The sequence below is a fragment of the Gossypium arboreum genome, chromosome 11, assembly GCF_025698485.1.
Source record: "Gossypium arboreum isolate Shixiya-1 chromosome 11, ASM2569848v2, whole genome shotgun sequence".
NCBI classification, from domain to species: Eukaryota; Viridiplantae; Streptophyta; class Magnoliopsida; order Malvales; family Malvaceae; genus Gossypium; species Gossypium arboreum.
In genome coordinates this window covers 120095862-120115725 of record NC_069080.1, presented here as the reverse complement: position 1 = coordinate 120115725, position 19864 = coordinate 120095862, and the positions used below count along the sequence as shown (strand labels likewise).

General features: G+C 32.9%; 2 protein-coding genes across 2 annotated transcripts in view; both read right to left on the bottom strand.

Annotated features, from left to right (window-relative positions):
• Nucleotides 1–19864, bottom strand: part of LOC108473385 (sugar transporter ERD6-like 15) — a 52329-nt gene that overhangs the window by 8977 nt on the left and 23488 nt on the right. The window lies entirely within an intron of this gene.
• LOC108473384 (phytochrome A-like) lies at nt 1274–5923 on the bottom strand. The gene is made up of 4 exons (XM_017774909.2): nt 3871–5923; nt 2929–3745; nt 2047–2337; nt 1274–1787 (listed from the first exon to the last, which is right to left on the bottom strand). The coding sequence occupies exons 1-4, from the start codon at nt 5915–5917 to the stop codon at nt 1571–1573; spliced, it is 3372 nt and encodes a 1123-aa protein (XP_017630398.1). The 5' UTR covers nt 5918–5923; the 3' UTR covers nt 1274–1570.

Below are 19864 nucleotides of genomic sequence, written 5' to 3'. Positions count from 1 at the left end.
TCGATAGTGGTCGATGGTTGACAGTGGAGCGGTCGAGAAAATCGATAGTGGGCAGCAACGACGATGGTAGATGGTGGTGGCTGGCGACAATGGTCGACGGTGGAGGCCTGGTTGAAAATGGGAATGACTTTCGGTTAATTATTCCAATTTTTGAGTTTTGGGATTAACATTGGCAAACAAGTTAATTTTGGGTTTTGGGATATTTTGATGGGACTCACATTATACTTTACTTTTACCTAGAAGATCCAAAGAATGTTTTGAAAAAAAGATATTGTAATTTTTATTATTTTCCCATAAGATGGAACTATGAAAATCTTTGACTGGTTAAAGTCGATTTAATTTTTACAACTTTATAGCATGATATATGAGATTATAAAATAGAATTGATGAGCATGTTCATGCATATATAATAAGCATGCCATATAGTTTAGGAAAAAAATGTTACTTGTCATTGCATATTTAATCATTTATGATTGAAACCGAAATAAAAATCTTGCATAGTTTTTAAAATATTGAGTGAGAAAGTCCTTAAACAAAACCTATGACCTCCATCCATGGTCTTTATGTGATGACATGATAATACTTCGAGTCGGTTTTACCTGGGTGGCAGCTCCACTATGACCCATTGAGATTATATGATAGTACTTGTTATATTTATTATATAATTTGTATATACAAAAATAAACACAAAACTTAATCATTAAAAATTAGTTGTTTAGTTTAATATTTCAATTTCAATTTTTATGTTGAATAAATTTAAAATATTACACTGAAAAATAACAAATTATTTTAAGTTATTATCAGAATTTTTATTTTAATTTTTAATTTTAAAATTAATATAATATCTAAAAATGAGTTAGAAATAATTTCTTTTATTACTATTAGAAAAACAAGTGATGTTATTAAATTAAAGAGGCACCAAAGGGTACATTAAGACAGGCAGGTGATATTGATTCAATTTATAGTATCTGCAATGTGATAACTAAATCTAATAAATACAATTTTGAAATTCTTAATTAACACAGACAAAATACAATTAAGTTTAAAAATAAATAAATCAACATAAGCAAAAATTCATCAATCTTGATTCATTTACGCCCTCTGTTTACTGCCTAAATGCACCAACAAGAAAGAAAGAGAAGGCAGAGCTTTTGTAGTTAAGAGAGAAATCCTGTGACTATAAGTTTTCTTTCCTAAAAGGACTGTTATTATCTCATTGAATTTGTTATGTTTAATTATAAATTGAAATGAAAATGCTGTGCCACGAAGAAGCTGTTCAAGGTTCTTGGTATTTTACTTCAGAAAGGGGAATAACATACCAGATATTATCACCGAAACAATTCATTTTACAATTTCCCAAGTACCAGTTGGCCTGGCAACACTCAACAATAAGTTCCACAAAACTTATTGGAGCACCTTTTACTGCAGCCTTGGAAGAACAGACATCTTATGAAAGTGCAACTCATTCAACAAATAAAACCCACAGGCTTTTGCAAATTACATTGTCAAACACCCAAACTTCTCCTTAACTGTACAGCACCATTGTCAAATCATATCCCAACAAAGTCAGTTAGGTTCTGGAATCTGGACCATTTGCTGCAGCAAGTTCAACTGTCACGATGAAAGTTGACCTGCCTGCTTCCCTCAAGTACTGGATATCTCCATTCATGAGTTTTACCAACTTCTGGCTGATGAGCAAGCTGATAGCCTCCTCTGAAGCGTCTTCCTCATTTCCAAACATTTGGTTCAGCATTGCTTCAGGTACTCCGCCACCTGCATGTGTTATCCTGAACCAAAATATACGTACAAAATGCCTTTTACTTTCAGTGAATTCATATACAGGTGGAGCTCATTTGTGCATAAAACTAGAGTGCATACTATACCAGTTCCATATATACATACTACCGATGAATCAATCTAAATAAAAAAGGAAACAAGATGCTTAAATTGGTGTGCAGGGAACATTCTCGTCTTTGAGGTATATTTAGGACATAAGTCAACTATTAGTATGAAACCATGAATGCAAATGAAAGAACAAAGCAGTACCTGAGCTCCAAATGTGCAAGGTGAACAGACTGTCCTAATTGATCTTTGGTCAAGTTAGCTACAACTAGTAGTTGGCCTCCATTTGGTGTAAAATTAACTGATATCAACAAGAAATCAGCTAAGACCTGTTGAAGTCTAACACTATCTCCATATAAGGTCTCGCTCAGGACATCTTCTGCTGTATCATTGACTATTCGGATACGTTTTCCATTGCTCGTCACCATCACTTGACTAATAGAAGCAGTCAATACCTCATGCAGGGTGAATTCAATCATTTCAAGATCCACATAGCTGTTAAGAATTTAGAGAAACGAAAAAGAGAAAAGAAGTTAAGCACTGAAATAAAAGATATCACAAACCAAAAGTGCTGGGAGGTACTGAGGTATGCAGCCATATTCCGTCATAGTTAAATTCCAATTCTGGCTGGGTGCAAGGTAAGGGAAACCATAGCTCAGGGATTAAAGAAAAGTGATGGCATTATGCTAGAAGGAATCATTGGTTCTCTGGGGGCACAAGGGAAAGGATATACGCAAATTCTGATTAACAAGGACCAAATCTAGGATATAAGAAAAGTTGTCTGGCTGGTGAATGAAGCTCGGGTTATGAAACTCCTACTGGTTGGACACCCGGTAAGTATGAGATAACTATAAGCATGGGCATAGAACCCTCAAAGAAGACAAAGCTGTAGAAAATCCAGAAGTAACAAAATCCAGGCCAATAAAATCATGGTTTATGTTAATATTTTCTTATGAATCTTTTTTTATGCAGGATCTTATGTCTGGCATGGCATCTATGTTTCAAAAGTGTATGCTGCAAAAGTTTATTGCTGATCAAAAAACAAAATGAAAAGTAAGTTCATCGTTTTGCAGGACGTTTTCATACCCATCAATGATGGTGTGCAGGTCTGAATCATCAAGTATCTTCCTAAGCTGGTGTTGGCACAGGGTACTAGTCTGCAGAAGGCGTTTTTGTTCAGGTCCCAACTCTGTGCCTTCCATCATTTGAGTAGAAAAAATAATACCAGAGAGAGGATTATGGATCTGCCTTTTCAAATAAGCTAATGCTTTCAATCTCTTCATGGCAGTTTGCTCTGTTAATCGCTGGACATGAAGTGCTTGCTGCAGCTCATGGCTTGCAAGCTGCAAGAAACAAAAGACACCAGTGACAGCACCCTCTCTGTCCAATTTCTTATTCACACATAACAAGCATTCCACATACTTTCCACTACGACCAAAGAAACCAAAAGGAACCTTTTCAGGCTCATTACCAGCCACAGCATTATTAAGTACAACACCAAGATTGACATAAGATTCTTGATTCTTGAGACTACAGCATGCGTTGTGGGTCCCAAAAATCTCCCCCAACAACATTTTATCTACCACTTCATCTCGGTTCCACCCAGTTATCTTTGTCATTGCTGGATTCCACTCAGAGCACCAGCCAAATTCATCTGTTCCAAATATTGGTGGAATCAGCGGGTTTGGATTTTGTACAATTGCTTTGTAATCACCTTCGATCCGGGTAAATTTGTCCATGACAATTTTCTGACCAGTTATATCTTGAGCCACAAAACAAACCCCCACAACATTTTCATGGAGATCCCGGTTCGCACAAGCATTGACAACTAAACTGACGGGGCCAACCTCAGACCTCAACCCATGAGTTTTGATCTCAAAGTGGATGTTCTTTTCTTCCTTGCCTGATCAGGAAGAATTTAAGTGACAAAATTGTTGATGACTTAAAAGAAGACTAAACGGTAACAGGAAAAGGGGAAAGAGAAAAGAAATAGGAAGAAAAGATACCAAGAAAGGGAAAATTACATACCCTGCAATGCCAAGGACAACATTTTCTTGACTGTTTCAACTGAAGAATCTTCAAGAAGTGTGAGTAAATGCCTTCCAATTGCCTTATCGACTGGAAGACCAGTCAACTCAGCAATTTTCATATTCCACCCATTAACCAGGCCATCAACATCCACCGCCAAAATTGGCACAGTAGCTGTTTCAATCAAACGAACCATCTCACTTGTCACTGCCTCCAGCTCTTGCATCCCCTCTATTTTGAGGTCAGTGAGCTTCGAGTATATGACATTGGTGTTTGTATCTGCGGTCACAACATCTTTGAAAGCATTCCGTAGAATAAGCTGCAAAGAATGGATTGCATCCATTTCATAGTCCTTCCACGGCAAACTCCTTGTCTTGACAACTTCAAGGAAAGCCTTGAATGATGACCTTGGGTGCATTTTCCTATCATCATCTTTCTTGCCAAGTTCCTGCTTTGCACCACCCCATCTAATTTCAGAAGCAGTATGTGACCGGAACCAGAAAAGCATGTCCTTGGGGGTTATCCTCACAGCTGCCATCCCACAAACTACATCACCAAGTCCCAAAGCCCCCGGGAACCCAGCATCATGCAAGCTATCAGTACTCAGACCGGTGGAATCCATATGATACTCAGAAAGCCACGCTGCTATCTCATGTAGTTGGAAATCGCTTGGAGTTACTCCTAGTTTCCATAATTTGTCCTTGTATAATAAGGCAGCCCCATCACATTTCACCAAATCCATTATATTTGGGCTCTGTGATACAATACCGACGGGTGCATCACGCATAAGCATATCACATAAAAGGGTCTGGGTACGAAGGATGTTCTTCTCAATCATTTGGCTTTCCAACTCTAACTCCTTATTGACATGGATGGCAAATACTTGAGCAAGGAACTCACAAGCATACCGGAGTGGGAATGGAACAAACCTAGGAGTGGTGTTATGGCATACTACCAAACCCCACAATCTCTTTCTCTTTTGTTGTGGCTGAGAAGAATTAGTATTATCATCTTCCTCATCTCCATCATTGACAATAACAGCCATAACCAGAGAAGCGATGGAATTCATGTTCTCCATATACTGTAAATGGCAGCTGTGTGGAGCCCTTAGGGTTGAACCACAAAATGTTAGGTCAAAAGGAAGCTTATCATCTTGATATACTTTTACATGTTTTGCTCGACAATCAACAATCATACGGACTTTATTCTTCATAAACAAAAATCGAGCAGCTTGAGGGATATCAGTTGCTGGATAGTGCAAACCTAAATAAGGCTCTAGGCCTGGCTTTGTTATCTCAGAAACCACTTCCCCATGGTCATCATCATGGAACTTATAGGCCATCACCCTGTCATAACCAGTGAGCTCAAAAACCTCCTGCACCATTGTATCACAGAGCCTTTCCATGCTCCCACTAGGTAGAGACTGCAAGCGAGTAATTGCCTTTGCTGCCAGCTTGTACGACTGCAAGGCTCCAGCAGCAGTCATGGGAACTTCATAGGGCTTCACAGGTTCAAAATCAATGATCAAGCTCCCTGTTACCCGATGGATTATTGCATAAAAGGGCTTCCCAGAAGTCTTGCAATGGACCAAGATTGGATTCAAAAGAGAAACCTCCCCAATTCCTAGGGCCTTTAGCAATGCAGAGGAACTGGGGGCAGTAAAAATAGTTTTTATGTCAGTACCAATGCCAAGAACTGGGTAGTCCCCAACACTCGGGACTGCATGACTAACCATGGTCAACATTTCAGGGGCATTCTCACTGTATGCTACGACCTTGTAAGTTTTCTCATCTAAGGCCAGCAAGCACCCAAAGGGTTGGATAAACTTGCCTTTCTGTATGTTATGGAGATATGCTGTGGTAACCTTGTTTGACCTAGGTTGCTGATCTCCACTTACACGCACCGAACTTGAATAGTCAAAGGAGCTACTGGACTCCTCAAATTCTGCATGGAGTTTAGCATCTACAGTGGTTTGAGCAATAACTCGTGCACTGTGCCTTGATCTACCAGAGTTGTTAGACGAGTGGCTTTGCCTTGATGAAGACATTTTCTCCTGATAATAAAAAGAAAAAAAGGACATCTCTATGAATAACAACCACCAGGAAAGAATTCCATACATTGGAAATCGAAACAAGTATTGACAAAGTTGCAATTATTAGTGATTGTGATCATGAACATTACAATAACAATTTTATCATATAGAAATTGTGGCAGAGAAAAATTCTAACTTCTTCTATAACCAGTTTGAGATAAGAAAACTCACTCTGTATTTGGTTGATGCTTTTGCTAGTTTCTCTTTATTTTCTGTTCATTTTTACTTTTTGTATTTTGCAAAAGCAGCATCAAGCAAGCTGAACCATAAAAGCCAAGAATACTGAAGTCTAAACCTAAATATTCCTGATTTTCCCATAGCATTGAAGAAGAAATTTGGAGGGTCAATGATTCCTTTTTCCATTTTTGTGAGACAAAGGTAGGAGGATTAAATTTCAGAGAGACACAAAAGCACGCAATGAAGGATTTGGCTTTCTAATCATAGAAAGTATGACTTTTCCATCAATTAACTACAGTTTATGGGAAGACCAATTACTCAAGTTCCAAACTTGCAGTTCCATGATCCATAGCTCAAAACTCAATCATACAAGATTCATGAACCTTAATCATGATCACCTTCCCCACCCAACAACCCAAATTGGCTCAGTTAAAACAAACCCATCCTTTCCAAACTCATAAGACATGGTAGAAAAAACAGCAAAAAGAACAAACTAGCTATTACAAAACAACAATCCCCATAGTTATTAAGCTGAAAGCTAAAAAAAAAAAAAGTAGCATTTGATTTTAGCTAAAGGGGACTAACCTTGGGTTGATAAAGAATAGAGGAAATGGAAAAGGGCAGCTGTTATCTGTGACTGTGATGATGAGTTGCAGAGGCAGTTCGAAGTAGAACTTGGAAACATGAATCCCAAGCTCGGCCAGCAAACCCAGAATCCATCTCCAATCAAATTATAGAAGAAACCCAACAAAACCCAAAAGAAATAAATTATAATAAAAAAGATTAAAAAAATACCTCGACAACCGCCTTGAAAGACTAGCAACACTTTACCATTACCAATCTCTCAGGGGACCACCATGATAACATAAAATAATACTATAATAATAACAAAAAAGTATTTCATGGTGGCATGGGACCAATCCGACATGAAGAATTGCCTATAATTAAAAAAAAAAAAGAAAGAATGGGTTTCCTAAACAAGGATAACAGTGGCAGTTTAGTTATCATTGGCTTTCTATTTTTGTTTCTATATTTTGTTTGTTAAAGTAAAAAAAATTCCTCTGCATTATGGGCTGTGTCTTTTGTTCCATAAAAGAAATTCTACTTTTATATTGGATTTGGATCATTTGGTTCTTCCCAATTAAATACTTCAATAAACTCATGTTAATTAATTACATGATTCTGAATTACAATATCAGTGTAGTACAAACCTTAACTGATTGTAACACCTCAATATCATATTCAATGAAACAAAATGGTGAGACACATAAATTATAAAACCAACAGGAACAGCTGAGCAGCAAATAGTGGGAAATGCAGAGGCAGCCCATTGCCAATTGCACGTTTTGGTTTTGGGTAAAACCCATTTCTGTTTGCCTTGTGCAAATTCAAGACAAATACCAACAAAAACATGCGTTATGGTGAGAGTCAGCAGTCACATGTAAATAGACAGATTTTGGGCCATACCAGAATCCAAAGAACAAATACAAATGGTAGACTTGGTTGGCTAAATCAGTAGGATCTATGCTAAGTTCCACCTTTTCCCTCCCAACCCTATCTCTTTATCCATTTCTAAAAGGATATATAGAGTACAGATGTGTATGATAGATACCCTTTGCGGTTGTCATCTTCAAACCATCATTTATGGGGGCCTCTATGTGGGCTCCCTTTACCCTTTCTTTCCTCCGAAGAAAGCTCCAGCCTCATGATCATCCATGTATATCATCATCTAGTACCTATTTTTCAAAGAACAATTGGGTTCATCTTCAATCTTTACAACATTTGATTTTTTACCTCTAATTTTAGACATTTTTTCTTAATTGCCCAAATAGAAAATTAAGGTTGTGTTTAATGGAAATTTTCAATATTTAATATTTTAAATGTATATGATAATTATTTATTTATTTTACTTAATTTAAAATTTTCAATAAAAATGTTGAATAAGATAAGTAGGTGGTACAACTTATACTAAAATATTAAGTTGACTTTATTTTATTAAAAAGTGAATATTATCCTTTTTTTAATGAAATATTCAAATTATTCTATATACTGTCAATGGAATAAAAAACTCTACAAGTGGGTCTAGTTTGAAGCCATTTATTTTTAAAGTATAATAAAATAATAATTAAATAATAAAAAAGATACTTGACGTCATCTTAGACCGGCTTGTGGAGTTTTTTTTACTCGACTTATAATGGAGATAATAATTACCCTTTTACCTTTCATCCAAAACTATCTAAAATAATATAAAATATTATATTAATAAGATTAAAATTAAAAAATTAAATAATCTTTTAAAAATTACTTTTATTAAAAACATAATTATATTTATTACTTATATTTAGTAATCTACATAAACCTTAACACACATAAATGTCACAATGTGTATTTTATAGGTGGTGCGTATTCATCAATTAAGTCACATTATTAGCATTTTTATGTAAAAGACGTTAGACTTTTTAATTTGTATATTGTTGTTTTCTTCAAAACTGTGTTTTTTTTTTTTAACATTAAACGATTTTAACATTTGTGTGTGTTAAGGTTTACGTGGATTGAAACTCAACACCTATTTATATCAAAGTCAAGCTTATTTTTTTTTGTAGAAATTTCTAATGGAAAGTTACTCTCTATTACAACTTAATTCAGAATCAATTATTATAAACATCAAACATTAAATTAAATAATTAACGTAACAATTAATTAAATTTAAATTAATTGTGTAAGGGAAGGAATCAAACTTGAGACCTAAGGGTAACTTCACTAACTATTTACTATTAGACCAATTACTCATTTTTATCTCTAAAACTTAAGGATAAATTTAAAAATCTAGCTGTAACTCCTGACTCGGTTCGCAAACCTCGATTCTACTAATCTCATTTTCGAGATGTGATAAGGACTATGGAAGCCACTACAATGTATGCTTTTCTTTAATTAACTCTTCCCATCTTTATAATCCATCTTTATTAACTATGAGTACCAATTTCAAATGAACAGTATTATCTGGAGAAGAACCTTGAGGCAAGGGAAAAGGAGCTCGAGCGTGAGGCGGATCTCGAAGGAAAAGCTCCCAAATTGAAAGCCAAATCAAAGACGTGTAAGCAATTAGCAAAATCATTGGGATTCCAAGCTTTCTAAAACTAGAGAGGTTATTGTCAAAAGGTGTGTATAAACATCAACCTTTATGTATCCCTTGCTTTGTGTTTGAGATCGATCAAAATAGTAAAGAAGAAGAGAGGAGAGGAGAGGAGAGAAAATAGTCTAATTGTTTTATTATTTAAGTTCTAATAATCCAAAAGGATCGATCCATCTTATTAATACAAGATTGGTTAATTAATTAGCTAAAGAATTGAGTACTAACAATCAATCCTAACTGAACCTTAGCTGATTCACTAACTGAAATGAACATGGTTACCAAACTAACAAATTGACTTAAAATAACTAACTAACAACTAACTTCTAACAGGCTGAAGCAACTATACAACTTCAGCAGCTTAACCATCTCTACACCTTAATATCCGCCCAATTGGTTGCTCTTCTGCAACTTTTCATATCTACTAACAATTCGAAGTTTGGTCCAGAACTTAATGAAAAACTAGCTGACAGATGCTTGGTGAGCACATTTGCTACAGGATCCTATTTTGGGACATGACCAACAGTTAATTTGCCAACTGCCACTTTCTCTCGAACAAAAAACGAATCAAGTTCCACATGCTTAAATTTTGAATGCATAACCGGATTTGCTAAATCTGCCACAGCTCCCGAGTTATCACACCATACAACTGTTGGAAAATTTGGACATCACATATATAATAAAGATAATTACATGTTATTATTTACTATCATGATAGGTCAGGCCAAATTAAAAGTGATCTAATTTAGTTAGAATTTTACTGGGTTTTTAATTATTAAATAAAGTATGGGTCAAACATGTGTAGATACTCTTCTAATCAAATTCTAATTAATGATGGGCTAATTAGAATTTGATTAGAACTAATATGCTAAGGTTATAAATATTAAGGTTATGGTCCCCAAATTATACACAAGATATATTTTATAATATCCCATCATTAGGAAAGAGAGAGCAGATATTCTCTGAATTTCTTGTGTACTAATTTAAAAGATCAAATCCCCAAAGTTCCAAAAAGTCTCAAGGAATCCATGGATTCAGGTACGCTTCCGCATCTAGTTTTGTTCTTAATTTATTCTTGATGATTTGACATGACAGATCCTGGTTTATTAAGTTATATTGTAGATTTATTTTAATAAAATCTAACAAGTGGTATCAGAGCCTTATCATATTGAATCATTAAGAATGAATTGATTCTTTATTAATTTTGGATTGATTTGTTTTTCTTTTTTTAATTTTATAGATTTGATATTTTAATTATATATTATGTTGAATCTTTGAGATTCTTGATAAATTTTTGGGTTTTGATTCTTTAAATAAGGTTTTAAGGTTTTATAAATATAATCTAGTTTAATATTTGCATATGCTATTGAAAGATGAAGATTTATTTATTTATTTATGTATAATCAATTGATAAAAATTGATTTGTGAGATTTCTTTATCTTCTTTTCATACAATTATTTTATAAATTTTAGTTAAAGTCATTATTAAATTAAAATTCTTGACTTACAATTTTTATTGCAATTGAAGAATTCCAATTGGGTTGTATAATTGATTTTGAAAGTTAATTCACTTGATAATCGAATAAATGAATATTGGTAAGATATTTTTTTTTGCAATATTTGTTTTAAATTTTCTGTTTGTAGTTAAATATTTATGTAACCATCATTTTTATCTTTATTTATGATGAATTATATTCACAATTGAATTTATAATAAATTATATTCACAATTGAATTTAATTCATATATACGAATGATTACTTTTGGTTTCTTTTATAATTATTTTATGTAAGTTTTAGTCTTTATGGAATCGACTAAAATTAAAATATTTGGGATTATTTTTTTAATATGGTGGCTATGAATTTTCATAGTTAGTTTGCATATAAAGACTTTTATATAATTTGGGATTCTTTTTATATTTTGTGGTTATGGATTTTTTTAAGTATTTGTGCGTATAAAGAAGTTTTATGATAATGTCTTTAGTCATGAATATAAATTTGAGTTTACATGAAATATGTAAGGCAAGCCAGTATTATTTTTATATTTGTGTGCGTATATATATTATATGCATATCAATGATTTTAAGGATTAATGCATGATTATAGTTTGTGTGAAGCAGTGTTTATAATCATTATTCAATAAGATATCTTTTATAGTTTAATTAGTGAAATTAAGTTTTAATGGATATCATTGAAGTTATGGTTATATATTCAATTTTATGGGTGCTTTGGTGCAAATTCATGTCAACTATATACATATTTAAATATTTTGGTTTTAAATTTGGTTATATAATTTTAGGTTTTGGCATCTTATGGTTCCAAATATTTTGTTAAATTATGATTATATGGTTTATTGTATGAATTGTGGGATATGCCAACTATTATGATTTTGTTTTTTGAGATTTATTGGCTTGAAAATATTTTTCAAGTATTTATGTGAATATCTGTTTAATCATAAATACAACTTTGGATTTACATGGTAAGTTTTTCTATTTGATTATGAATACATGTATATGCATGAATTGTTTTGGTGTTTTTATCCATGCCAAAATTATGAATACATATGCTTGTTAATTATTTGGCTTTGAACCACTACATTATTTCTGTTTGGTTTTGATATATGATTCTGGAACAAAAGAAAAAAAGAAAAGAAAAGAAGGAAATAGTCAAAAAATTAAGGTTTTCGGTTTTTTTTATTGCATTATTAAGACAAACTTATTTTGGGTTATTTCAGAGTCTATAAAGCAAAAAAAAAAAATTAGTTTTGACATTTGACTATTGGGGAAATTTAAATTTGAATATTGGTATGTTTATATATTTTTTAAAATAACTTAATTGAAGCAAAAAGTCACCAAAGTGATATTTTTTTGTATAAATTATTTTGTTCTAAAATATAAAAGTTTGTGTGCATGTAACTTAAGTAATATTAATATTGATTGGCCCAAGTGAAGGTTAATAATATTACATGTGCAACTATGGTGATAAACATGTGACGGTTATTCGATTATATATGTGAGTAATAAATTGGCCCAAAGAAAGATTTATTATTCGACATGCTCTTATTGTCAATGTTTGATTACTACACCAAGATATCACTTACAAATTAATATTTTGTCCAAAGATGAAATATTAATGGAGTGTCCGATATCTTAAAATGAGGTTTACCTTTATTCAAATTATTTTAGTTTAAATTTGAAGTCTTATGTGAAGTCATTTATGGTTTATGATTTATTCAACTATTATTATATTTGTCAACATCATTGTATGTTGTTTTGGGATATATATATATTATCTTTTAATTTGATTGAAAGATGAAATTAAGGTAAATATTTTGAAACAAATAAATTCAGATTTTGGCTTTTAATTAAGGATGTGTAATATTTTAAATAAATTAGTTGAAACAAAATGCCGCCAAAGTGACCTTTTTTGTGTAGATTAGTATATTTGAAATATTAAGATGGTTATATGTTTTTGTGATTCATGCGTTTATTAATTTACCAAAAGGTAAGTTAATATTTGCCAGAATTACAACGATATCTGTGGTGATAAATGTGTGACAATTATAAAGTATTTTATGTGAGCAATAAGTTAGTCCAAAGATTAATTCATTGTTTGACATAGTTTATTGTCAATGTTTGATTGCTACAACAAGAGTACCGCTTATTACTGTCCAAAGACTTGATATTAATGTTGTGTTTGGTATCTTGAGATGGGATTAGCCATTATCCTGAATTTATTTTTTACTATGAATATTGATGTGAGCTTATTTTTATTTATTTTTTGTTCTATATTCAACTAATTCATATTCTACTGCCATAATATCTGCTAATATAAATTCCATACCCATACTTAATGGGGCTAATTTCAATGAATGGAAAAGGCACTTACTTATAGTGCTTGGCTATATGAACATAGACCTTGCACTAAAGGAAGAACTACTCACACCTCTCACTGCGGAAAGTACCCCCTATGTTAAAAGGGATTTTGAGAGGTGGAATCGTTCAAATTGTATGAGTCTGATGATCATGAAGCACAGCATTTTAGAAGCCTTTAACGGCATAGAATCTGAAAAGATTACTCAGGCCAAGGTTTCCTTGATGAAATTGAGCAACGTTTTGCTAAAAAAACGATAAGGTTAAAATGACATCACTTATGACTTCTTTGATGTCTGTAAAGTTAAGGGTTAAGGAAGTTCTGAGCAATCTAAGGGCTATGAATTTTATGATCACGCAATTAGGAATATTTTTTAGACAAGAATTATAACATTCTTTGAGGATGTTGAGTTTGGGGGAAGAAATAAGGTTAGAAACATTGCTTTTGAGGAGGAATTGGATTCTAACTCAGTTCCTACTATCACTTTTGATGATGTTTAGACTCTCATACCTATTATTGATTAAGAAGTGAATCTAGAACCTCAATAAGACAATGTTTAACAACTCCCTATTCAAGATGAAGTAATTGTTCCAGAAGAACAAACTCAACAACCTTAAGAATGAATGTCATTAGAAAGGTCCACTAGAGAAAAGGTTAAAATGGCTTTAGTGGAGTATTTTGACTTTAAGCTACATCAGATGAATATTAAGTTAATGGTTTCTCAATGGTAACATTGATCATACATTTATATGGTGCAATTAGAAAACTTTGTGTCTGATGATACAAAAGTAATGATTTGCAAATTAAAGAACTTTATCTATGGGCTTAAGTAGACTTCTCGTCAATAATATTACAAAATTTACCAAATAATTATCTCATTCGGTTTAAAGATGAATTTTGTTGATAATCGTTTATACCATAAGTTTAGTGGGAGTAAAGTTTTATATTTGGTTTTATATGTTAAAGTTTTATATTTGGTTTTATATGTTAATGACATACTGCTTGTTAATAATAAGTATAGCCTCAATTAATGCCCTAAGAATGATATTAAGATTACAAAAATGCATTAGATTTTTTACATTTTAGCAGTGGAAAGTTTAATGTATGTTCAGGTTTGTATACATTGGAATCTTGTATACACTATTGGGATGTTAGGCAGATATTTTAAGCAACCCTGGTTTGGACCATTAGATAGCATCCAAGAGGGTTATAAGGTATTTTCAGAGAACAAAAGATTACATGCTCACATATTGGAGGTCTAATCAGTTAGAGATCATCAGGTATATAGACTTCGATTTTGATGGAATATGGATACAAGATTTTGTCACTAAGGTACAAATTGTGAAAACAAATTGCAGTCTTTTATTCCAATAGCAACAGGAGCACATTAAAGTCAAAACACATAGACTTTAAGTTCCTGGTTGTTAAAGTAAAAGTTCAGAGTGGTTAATTGCGGATCTACTTACTAAGGAACTACACCTAAGGTTTTATAAGAGCACATTGCTCATATGGGTGTAATGTCATTTAAAGGATATTTGGTTTTAGTGGGAGTTTGTATTTTTAAATGCTTTTATGTTATAGACACATTTTCAGTTATTTCAGTTTAAAGATAATAAGTTTATTTTCTACAGAAATAAAGTTTATTTGTTTTATTCACACTCTGATTTTGGTAAGTTTTGATCTCACTAAGGAGGACCAGTTGGAAATAGACATGTTTAGATCATATTGCATGTAATTTCCATGCTACACATCCATACTTGATCTATGTCATTTGGTTGTGTTAATATACGTGATCATGGATGGATTTAGTTATGATATTTGTAACGAAAGTCGCCTTGGTTCTATGTTAACATAATTAATGGACGAGATTGTATGGAATGCCTTTTGGATATGATAGTAAAATTTTGAGCTCATAAGGTTATATAATGACATGTAATTATAAAGTAATTAGTATATATATATGGTCCAAGTGGGAGATTGTTGGAAAATTTGGACATCACATATATAATAAGGATAATTACATGTTATTATTTACTATCATGATAGGTTAGCCCAAATTAAAAGTGATCTAATTTGGTTAGAATTTTATTGGGCTTTTAATTATTAAATAAAGTATGGGTCAAACATGTGTAGATACTCTTCTAATCAAATTCTAATTAATGATGGGCTAATTAGAATTTGATTAGAACTAATATGCTAAGGTTATAAATATTAGGGTTATGGTCCCCAAATTATACACAAGATATATTTTCTAATATCCTATCATTAGGAAAGAGAGAGCAGATATTCTCTGAATTTCTTATATACTAATTTGGAAGCTCAAATCCCTAAAGTTCCAGAAAGTCTCAAGGAATCCATGGATTCAGGTACGCTTCCGCATCTAGTTTTGTTCTTAACTTATTCTTGATGATTTGACATGACAGATCCTGGTTTATTAATTTATATTGTAGATTTATTTTAATAAAATCTAACAACAACAGCTTTCTATGCAACCTTGACCTGTAATTTAGACATCAAAGACTCTAGCCAAATAACTTCTATAGTGGCATGAGCTAAGCTCTTATATTCAGCTTCTGTAGTTGAATGAGAGACCACTTCTTGTTCCCTAGAGCCCCAAGACACAGGATTTCCTCCTAGAAAAACACAAAACCCAGTGGTGGAATGCTTGTCATCTAGATCAGTTCCCCAATTTGCTTCAGAGTATCCAACTAGAGACAACCTATATACTACTTTGAAGGATATACTATAATCCACAGTGGCTTGTAGATATCTTAGTATACGCTTGGCTGCTTTAAAATGCTGATCAAGAGGTTTTTGCATGAATTGACACACCCTATTGACAGTAAAGGCAATCTCCGGCCTAGTAATGACAATGTACTGCGGTGCTCCTATATTACGAGTCATTTTCAGCTATACTGCCAATATGAGCAAAGTACATGAGCTGATTTTGAGAGTAGGAGTGCCATTTGATTGATCCCTATGAAATATTGTCAACAAGTTTAAAATGTATTGCCTTCGACTTAGGAACAATCCATCAGATGTGTAACACGCCTCAATACCTAAGAAAATATTCAGTTGCCCCAAGCTTTTTAGGAAAAAATTCAAGTCCAAAGACTTAACAAAGTCATCCACACATGCAGCCTGATTCCCTGTTACAACCCACTCTAGTTTGAGCTAAATTAGCATCATTGTTGTTGACTAAAAATTAGGGTTATCCCTAGTTTAAAGAAAAAAAAGTTTGTGTTTGAAAAACACATTAATTTGCTTTGAGTATCGACTGGTTGTGCAATATCGTGTTCAGTCCCAAAATTGTTCAAACAGTAAAACAGAAACAAAAATAGTGAAAGTAGAGAGAAATTTGCACACAATCGTTTGTTAACGCAGTTTAAAAACAATCATACTCTACGGAACCTCGCTAAGTGAATGGTCTCTTATTCTTCAATTGATCTAATCACCTATTGGTGAAAGACCAAACTATACCCTTCTACAAGATGTATTTGCAGCCCCAATAACTAGTCTCAATTAGTTACAATCACTCACTCAAACCACACTTACACAAGTTCAATTCACTCAGAAATAATGCCTAAAATTGAGTGCGAAACCAGGCAAAGAGAATACTTAGACAGTAACAATTCAGAACTTTCTACCCAACAAAAATGAGCACTTTGATTGTGCAGTATACTACCTATTTATAAGCTTTCTTGGCAACAAGGATAAGCACCAATAATTGAGATAAACCTGACTTCTATTACTTCAAAAATTTAATTAATGAAGTCCCAAGTTAATCAGAAAAGATCTCTTTGAAAATAGCCACCCATCACGTCTTCGGGAATGAAAAAAAATCCCACCTTAAACCAATTCAAATTCAACTCCTCTAAAAAAATCCAATCTCTTCACAAATACACCTCTTGATACTTTCTATTTTGAGAACAACAGATGTGGATTTTCATGAGGCCCATTTCCTTAAAAAGGAACATCAAATAAAGCTCATGTAGAAAAGACCAACAATCAAGTATGCCCGAGTTGTCTCTTATCTTAATCGATCGAGTTCATGATTAATTAAGTCATTGAACAAACATTGCAGGACAACCTCGGTTCTAATAGTGTTTCTATCGAATTTATTTTTCACGTATTTAATGTATTGTATATTTATTATTATAAATTTATGTGAATTCTTTTACACTCTAATAACTCATTTTGTATAAATTTAATATATTTGTTCGTTTGTAGTATTTTCATTTAGAAAAATATTCGGTACACTATTAGTGAAGTTTTTAGACTCAATAAGTAGATCATGGGGTTGACAAGTATCGTATAGAAGTATTATAAAATATTTAAAAAAAAAGACATATTTACAAAAAAAGATAAGTGACAATTTTTTAGGGCAGCTTGTTGAATTAAAAAAAAAACACTAGAAATTCTATCATACGTGCATGCGTGTGAGAACTACGTATTTAGAATGTAGAAGTGTGTTTGAAGATCCCATCATATGTATATTTTTATTGTTGTTTTTTAAATGAAAATGTAACACCCTAAACTCAACCTAGATATTATGGCTGAATTCAAGAGCGTTATGAAGAAGGAACTGATGATACTTCATTAAACATTGTATAGTTATTAGATAAAAACATCCAAGTTTTACTAGACATATTCATTTATATATTCATTACTAAAACCATTATATGTTGTCCTTCAAAGTTAACCAAATCTCTCGCAGTGGAAGTTTGAAAAATCGCTTAAATCAAAACCACGCTTGTGTTTTCAAAAACATTTGTTCGCGTATAATTGGAAATTTATCAATTATCATAGTTTAAAAAATCATAGACGCAACCAAACCAAAAATCCAAAATGAACAATCCCAAAAGTTTGTAAAGTCCAAAAATTACAAAACTCTCTCAAAAATCAGAAATTAAGTAAAACTTGTAAATAAGGATAAGAAAAATAACAGTTTTCCGACAAGTAGTCTCCGCTGAGCCTCCGTCGCACTAACTCGCCTATGTCTGAGGATTACCTGAACAAAATAGACAAACAGATGTGAGTTTTCGTAAACTCAGTGTTAACTCAACAGAAATAGGCATGCAACATACACAGAATCTCATATGCAGACAGATATAGATTTGGATCTAAGTCCTTAACAGATACAGATATCAGAATCAAATAAGCAAAATAGATATAAAGAATCCTACCACCATCCTCTACACACCATCTCCGACCATCCTATCATACTATGTAAGGTTAAAAACACTCACCCATTCCTACACATCTTATAGTGTCGATGCGACACATAACAGAATAATGTGCAGTCAAGATGCCAGAAATTAGGCGAAAGGTCATCGTACAGATTACTTCTTCCACATATACAAATCCCACCCCAAATACAGATATAACATACAGATAACAGATACAGAATCACATGATTAACTTGCTTGTATACAAATATTTTACTTACTTATGCAGAACAGTCAGACATGCATATCAGTTTCCTACTCAGATCAGACTATCAGATTAGCAGATCACATACAATGAGCTCAGTTTGCCCTTACTGAACTTAGGTAGGCCTACAGTAGATTGAAATGACCCGTTCAACCCTAGGGAAAATTTTAGAATTTTGAGGCCACATGCCCATGTGGGCCCATACGCCCAACCTAGCCTAGCCGTATGGCCCACACGGCCACACATTCACTATCACATGGCTGTGTCTCGCACACGGCCACAACCTCAACAGTCACACAACCGTGTGTCGTACACAGCCAGCCACACAGTCGGCCATATGCACGTGTTGCGTCGAAAAACCTAATTTTCAGCTTTTGTCGAACCTCGTTTTCTCGTGTTTTAGGTACACATTTGGTACAGTTTTTACGCGAACACTCCCACGAGACAACCATAACCTAAAATTCAATTAAGAACACTAGTCAATAACTGAAACAATTTATAGAACTAAAAATCCCCAATCCACCAAAATGCTCACCTTTGACAAACAACGCGTCTCAAATCTAATTTGCCGAAGAATCGAACGTTTCCAGCCCCTCTCCTAAACAATCAACCAAATCCAAGCATTTAAACTGAATATTCATGAAAATTGCAAACTAACTCCCCTAACAGAAAATCCCTAACATGCAACGAAAATGGTAAAAAACTACTTACGAAATACTTCAACTGTAGAACAGACAACAAGCACCCGAACGATTAAAAAAAATCGAAGAACTCACCACACCGCCGTTTGACCAAACGAAAGGGAGAGAAGGAAAAGGAAGAAAAAAAAAAACACAAGATGGAAGATGGGAAAAATGAACGTGAATTTGGGGAAGAGAAAAATTTTAGAAAAAGGAAAAAAAATAGAATTACAAAAAATAGAATTTGAACCGAAGACCTCAAATACACAATTAAAGCACTTAGCCATTGAAACAAATATATAGTTATGTCAAAATTTATAAAAATAGAAATAAATTATTCAGTGTGTTACGAAAATATTAAAATACCCTCGAATACTATAATTTATTTTATTTATGAAAAGGTATTTTATAATTTCTCTAATCTAGTTCTTTATCGATTGACTTGTGACATCAACTCAATTAAGAACTTAAATAATAGTAAGTATAAATTATTTAAAGATTTATAACTAATCCTATATTTATTTCAATTCATTTTATCTTTTTATGTAATGTGGTATTTAAATTTTCTTAAATCATATTTTTATGTGTAATATTAAATTTATTAAGGTAAAA

Coding starts and splice junctions, on each gene's coding strand:
- LOC108473384 (XM_017774909.2), bottom strand. CDS start 5,917: ATGTCTTCATCAAGGCAAAGCCACTCGTCTAACAACTCTGGTAGATCA. Junction 2,338..2,928: donor CTGCACACCATCATTGATGG/GTATGAAAACGT, acceptor AATTCTTAACAG/CTATGTGGATCTTGAAATGA. Junction 1,788..2,046: donor CTTGCACATTTGGAGCTCAG/GTACTGCTTTGT, acceptor ATTTTGGTTCAG/GATAACACATGCAGGTGGCG.